The sequence below is a fragment of the Juglans regia genome, chromosome 2 (assembly GCF_001411555.2).
Source record: "Juglans regia cultivar Chandler chromosome 2, Walnut 2.0, whole genome shotgun sequence".
Classification (NCBI taxonomy): domain Eukaryota; kingdom Viridiplantae; phylum Streptophyta; class Magnoliopsida; order Fagales; family Juglandaceae; genus Juglans; species Juglans regia.
In genome coordinates, this window is record NC_049902.1 from 28,453,304 (window position 1) to 28,459,139 (window position 5,836).

General features: G+C 38.2%; 1 protein-coding gene across 1 annotated transcript; it reads right to left on the reverse strand.

The window, feature by feature from the left end:
- Positions 1-617: 617 nt before the first annotated feature.
- LOC118347698 lies at positions 618-4,151 on the reverse strand. The gene is made up of 5 exons (XM_035687728.1): positions 3,945-4,151; positions 3,371-3,812; positions 2,450-2,868; positions 1,388-2,359; positions 618-1,232 (listed from the first exon to the last, which is right to left on the reverse strand). The coding sequence occupies exons 1-5, from the start codon at positions 4,149-4,151 to the stop codon at positions 618-620; spliced, it is 2,655 nt and encodes an 884-aa protein (XP_035543621.1).
- Positions 4,152-5,836: the final 1,685 nt, after the last annotated feature.

Here is a 5,836-nt window from a genome sequence, read left to right on the forward strand (position 1 = left end):
ATATATATATATATATATAGAGAGAGAGTTTTGCTACTCATTATTTTTATACATCACACACTACACTTTTTTTTTTTAAAAATTTTTTATTAATTTTATTTTTCTTAAACTTATTAAATTCTTCTACTTATTATCTATATACCACATATTTAATAAGAGAAAAATAAAAAAAATATAATATGTAATATGTAAGAATGATAAATAAAATTATATATATATATATGCATTAATGGGGAGTATAAAGAAGTTTGCTACCCAAATATTAACTGGGAATATATAGTTAAAAGTACTCATGTACGTACATTTTTATTTCATACCTAGTATAATTTGCAGCTAGCTGCCAGTCCTATACATTAATTATTGTATATACAAACATATTCTCAAAAGAAAGGAAAATAAAAGGGGAGGGAGAGAGAGAGAACATGACAGACATCAGCTAGCTTTTGAAAACTCAGAAAACCAATCGCCATTCTCTCCAATTACAAGATTTCTCATATCACGGTCAGATCTGCTTTTTAGAAAGAGAAGGTCAGACTTCTCCCAAGAAAAAACTCATGCTTATCTTCTTTTTTTTTTTTTTTTTTTAAATAAAACCTCAACATTTCATTAAAAATAAATCAAGAAATACAAATTCTATCTCTTTCCAGATCTTCAACAATAAAATCTGGCATCTCATCTATCCAAACTATTTTTTCTTTAAAACTCAAAGCTTTCCCAGCTAAAATGTGTGCTATAATGTTTTTCTCTCTAAAAACAAAAAGTAATTGCCAATCAGGCCTCCTATGAAAAGAAAATTTAATATCTTCCACTATAAATCCCACCAAAGAGAGATCCTCAGCTTCCCTATGAACTGCCGTAATGACTGATTTTGCATCCCCTTCAAATATTGCCCTTTGAATGTTAAGTTCACCACACACATCTAGAGCCACTCTCAACGCATAACTCTCTGCCACCATTGGATTGTCAACATGTTCTTTTTGATCACAAACAGCCACTAGAGCTTCCCCTTCCTCATCCCTAATAATAATTCCTACTCCCATTCTTCTATCCTTCACATCCAAGGAAGCATCCCAATTTATCTTCACTAAACCAGCAGCTGGTTTTTCCCATTTCAGATCACCCCTTCCTCTTACTTGGCTTTGCTTTGTCTGTTGTAGAAGAGCTTGGGCAGCCTTATATTCTACTAAGGGTTCACTGGCCTTCTGCAGTACTGTTTTGGGGAAACGATCTTTCTTTCAAACACAAACATATTTCTTCTTAGCCATTGTCTTCTGAACATCACTGCCACCAATTCTAATTGCTCCTTGCTCAGCTTATTGATCAACTTCACCCATAGTAGCATAAAATCTGTTTCTGCTCTATTCAATTTTTGAACTCCAAAACTTACATCTGCCCAAATGTCATTAGCTGCTGGGCATTCCCAAATAGCATGCATAATAGTTTCAGACTCTGCAAAACAGATTGTGCATGATTTTTCAGTCACTATCTTTCTTTTAAACAAATTCTCCTTTGTTGGCAATAAGTTGTTTCCCACCTTCCACAGAAAAATTTTTACTGAATTAGGCACCGTGAGGTTCCAAATGATACTCCATTTCTCATCCTTGGATCCTTCTCTTGAACTTTCTCCTTGTAGACTTTTTAATCTATCTAACTGCAGGAAATAAGCGCTTCCCACAGAGAACTCACCTATTTTGGATGAACCCCAAAACAATTTGTCTTGAACCAATCCTCTACTCAAAGGGATACTCAAAATCTGCTCAGCTTCATTGAAAGAAAACATTGTTCGAATCAAATCTTCTCTCCATTCTCCCTTTTGTTTATCAATTAATTCTTCCACTTTTGCCTCTGCCTGCAAAACAGAAATAGGTGACTGTATAGAAAAAGATGAGGGAGAAGGTAACCACTTCTCTCCCCATATTTTAATCTTGCTGCCATCCCCCACTCTCCATCTCACACCATCCTTCACTAACTCCCTTGCCTGCCAAATGCTTCGCCAGATCAAAGATGGTTGAGAGTTTAACTTTGCATCCATAAAATTTGATTGTCTAAAGTATTTCTCTTTAAAAACTCTTGCTGCTAAAGACATAGGGTTCTTTATCAATCTCCAACCTTGCTTGGCTAAAAGAGCCATGTTAAAAGATTCCACATCCCTGAAACCTAAACCCCCCTTACTCTTCTGCTTCCCCATCTTTTCCCATTTCCTCCAACAAATACTACTTTCTCCCTGCTGATTAACCCACCAGAATCTTGAAAGCAACAAATTAATATCACGACATAGCCGTTTAGGGAGTTTAAAAACTGACATAGTATAGGTTGGGATTGCCTGGAGAACTGCTTTAATAAGAATTTCTTTTCCAGCCTGAGATAGAAAGTGGTTTTTCCAGTTTGAAATTTTCTGCCAAATTCTCTCCTTAATAAATCTGAAAGTATTTTATTTTGATCTTCCCACAAGAGTGGGCAGACCTAGGTATTTCTCATAGCTGCCACAGGCTATGGAATTTCCAGCATCCACTATCACCCTTCTATCCCCTTCCCTTGTGTTGCTACTAAAGAATAAAGAAGTCTTTTCCTTATTAAGAAATTGCCCCGAGGCTTTCTCATAATTTTTTAACACCTCTTGGATCCTATGCCACTCTTCTAGCTTTGCTCTTCCAAAAAGGATGCAGTCATCTGCAAATAGCAAGTGGTTAATGCTACTGCCCCCTCTAGTCACTTGCACTCCCCTCGTAAGCTTCTGTTTTTCATAAAAATTCAGAATGTTGCTCAGACCTTCGGCACAGATAATGAAAAGGTAGGGTGACAAAGGATCCCCTTGTCTCAACCCCCTTTTTGGCCAGAATTTAAGGCCATGAAAGCCGTTAATGAGCACTGAGAATGAGACAGATTTCACACAACCCATAATCAACTCCACCCATTTCTCATTGAAACCCAATCACTGCATCACAGCCTCTAGGAAGACCCATTCTACTCTATCATATGCTTTTGACATGTCTAACTTAATGGCCATGTTACCCACCTTCCCCTTTTTTTCTGGATTTCATAGAATGTAACAATTCATAAACCACCATAATGTTGTCATTTATCAATCTTTCTGGCAGAAATGCACTTTGGGTAGGAGAAATTATAACTTACAGCACCTTTTTAAGCCTATTGGAAATAGTTTTAGAAACTATTTTATACATAACGTTGCAAAGGCTTATAGGTCTATACTCACTAACTTTCTTAGGGTCTTTGCACTTAGGAATTAAGGCTATATGGGTAAAGTTTAAAGAGGGATCCATGGGATTACCATTCAGAATTTATAGTGCTGCTCTACACACTTCCTCAGAGACTACTTCCCAATGATTTTGATAAAAACATGGTCCAAAACCATCAGGACCAGGAGCTTTTAAAGGAGCCATTTGCATTAAAGCCTCTTCCACTTCTACTCTAGAGAACCTTTTCATCAAAGAGTCATTCATTTCAGCCGTAACCTTTGCTTCCATCCCTACCAAACATTCATCTATGTCTTCCTTACTAGGTGCTGAGGACTGAACCAGACTTTCAAAATAACCTCTAAAAGTTGCTTCCACATCTGAAAAACCCTCCATTCTTCTTTTATTTTCATCATACACTGAACTAATGAGGTTCTTTTTCCTTCTTTGATTGGCACAATCATGGAAATATTTCGTATTCTTATCCCCATACTTATACCAATTGCATTTAGCCCTTTGTTTCCATTTAAGGTCTTCCATTTCCAAGAGTAAATTCAACTTTTCTTTAACCCTTCTTATCTCCTCTATGTTACTGCCAGTTTCCTCCTTTTGTAATTCCTGTAACAGCTTAGTATTAGCTTCTATCTCCTTGTCACCTCCCAGCCTATTTTTTTTCTTCCAACTCTATAGAGCTACACTACTTTTATGTAATAAACTCATCACTAAGCTTTCTTGAGGTTCTGCTGTTACTTTCTTCTCCCACACTTTCTTTATGATCCTCTCACAATCTTTTTCTAATGCCCAGCCAGCCTCATACTTAAACCCCATCTTCCTTTCCCCTCTCTTGCCTTTCATCTTCAAGATATGCATTAGTAAAGGTTTATGATCAGATGTTCTTGTTGCCATCACCTCCACCCATGTATCTTTATAAAGATTGGACCAAACTGAATTGGCCATTGCCCTGTCCAATCTTTCCTTAGTAAAAGAATCATCCCTATGAGAATTACTTCAAGTGAACTTTTCCCCTTTCCAACCCAAATCGAAAAGATTACCTTCATGCATGACTGATCTGAATAGCTCCATTTGATTTTCTGGCCTTTCTCTTCCCTCCCATTTCTCATCATTAGTAAGAATCTCGTTGAAATCCCCCACTATACACCACCCTCCATCACCAACTGGTTTGAATGACTTTAGTAGCTGCCAAGAATCCTTTCTTTTTGTAGTTTCAAGATGCCCATAGAAACAGGTTAATAACCATTCCTTCTCCCCGTCATCCTCTATCCTCACATTAATGTGTCTTTGGGAATAATTTTCTAATTCCACCCTCACTTTTAAATCCCAAAACAGAACCAATCCTCCACTTTTCCCCATTGCTTCAACCACAAAACAGCCCTCCATGTGTAACCTTCTTTTTATAAATTCCAATCTATTTTTCAAAGACTTAGTTTCCATTATAAAAACTAAGTTGGGTTTATTTTTCTCTGCCATATTGCAGAAATCTTGAACTGTTCGAGAGTTCCCCAACCCTCGACAGTTCCAGTTAAAGATTTTCATAATGATTGGTGGGGCTGAGAATCAGCCACTGCCACTACATCCAAAACTTCTTCCCTGACCCATCTCCCTTTTTTCCTCAAGCATTCCCTCTCCTCTTCCACCTGACCATCACCCTCTCTTTTCTTCTGAACAGAATCTTGGGAATGAGACTCCATCTGTTTTCCTTTTGCTCTAGCCTTTCTTTTCCACGCCCCTCTCTTTTTTGTTTGTTCCACCCTCATCCCTTCCTTTTTATCACTCTCCATCCCCTTCTTCTCAATATTAACTTCAACCCTCATCTCACACACCTGCCCCTCCTCTGAAAGTGATCTTCCCAGCCCTCTTCCCTCCACATTTTTATATTTTACCCCTTCATCCTTCCTATTTTCCTTCCTCACCTCCTTCCCTCTACTCTCCACCATCACCACACTCTCCCTATTATTCACCTCCCCCATTTTTTCTGCTAAGACATTTCTCTCAAGATTACCTTCATTGTCACTATTCTCCTCTTCATTTTGATTTTTCTTCTCTTCCTTACTTTCCCCATTATCACCCTCCTCTTTCCTCCACGTACCACCATTATAAGCCTTTGGTTTTTGCATCTGTTTTGCCCTCATCCAAGAACCATACTATTCTTCAGACCCCTCCCCACTAGTCCTATCACTACTGCAACCCTCCACTCCATGCACTATGCTACCACATGAGAAACATATCTTTGGCATCTTCTCGTAAGTAAAAGGAACCCAAAGACTACAACCTCTCAATTTCACAGTTCTCCTTCTAGCTAGAGGCTTGGTCAGGTTCAGATGAACCTGGACTCTAAGAAAACTTCCCCACCCACTCCCATCTTCCTGGACTTCTACATCCTCCACCTCCCCCACCGAACCTCCTATTTGTTCAGCTATGGTTTTTGTCATACAAGAAAGGGGCAACTCATGGATACGCAACTAAAAACTCTCTGTATTAAAATTTATCCTATGAAGAGGGGTATAGCCCTCAAACTCCTTAAGAACCAGCACCTGATTGTCAAACAACCAAGGCCTTCTAGACCACACTCTCATTTTATCATCTATTGTTTCAAAAATAATGGCAAAAACATTCGGTCTTAC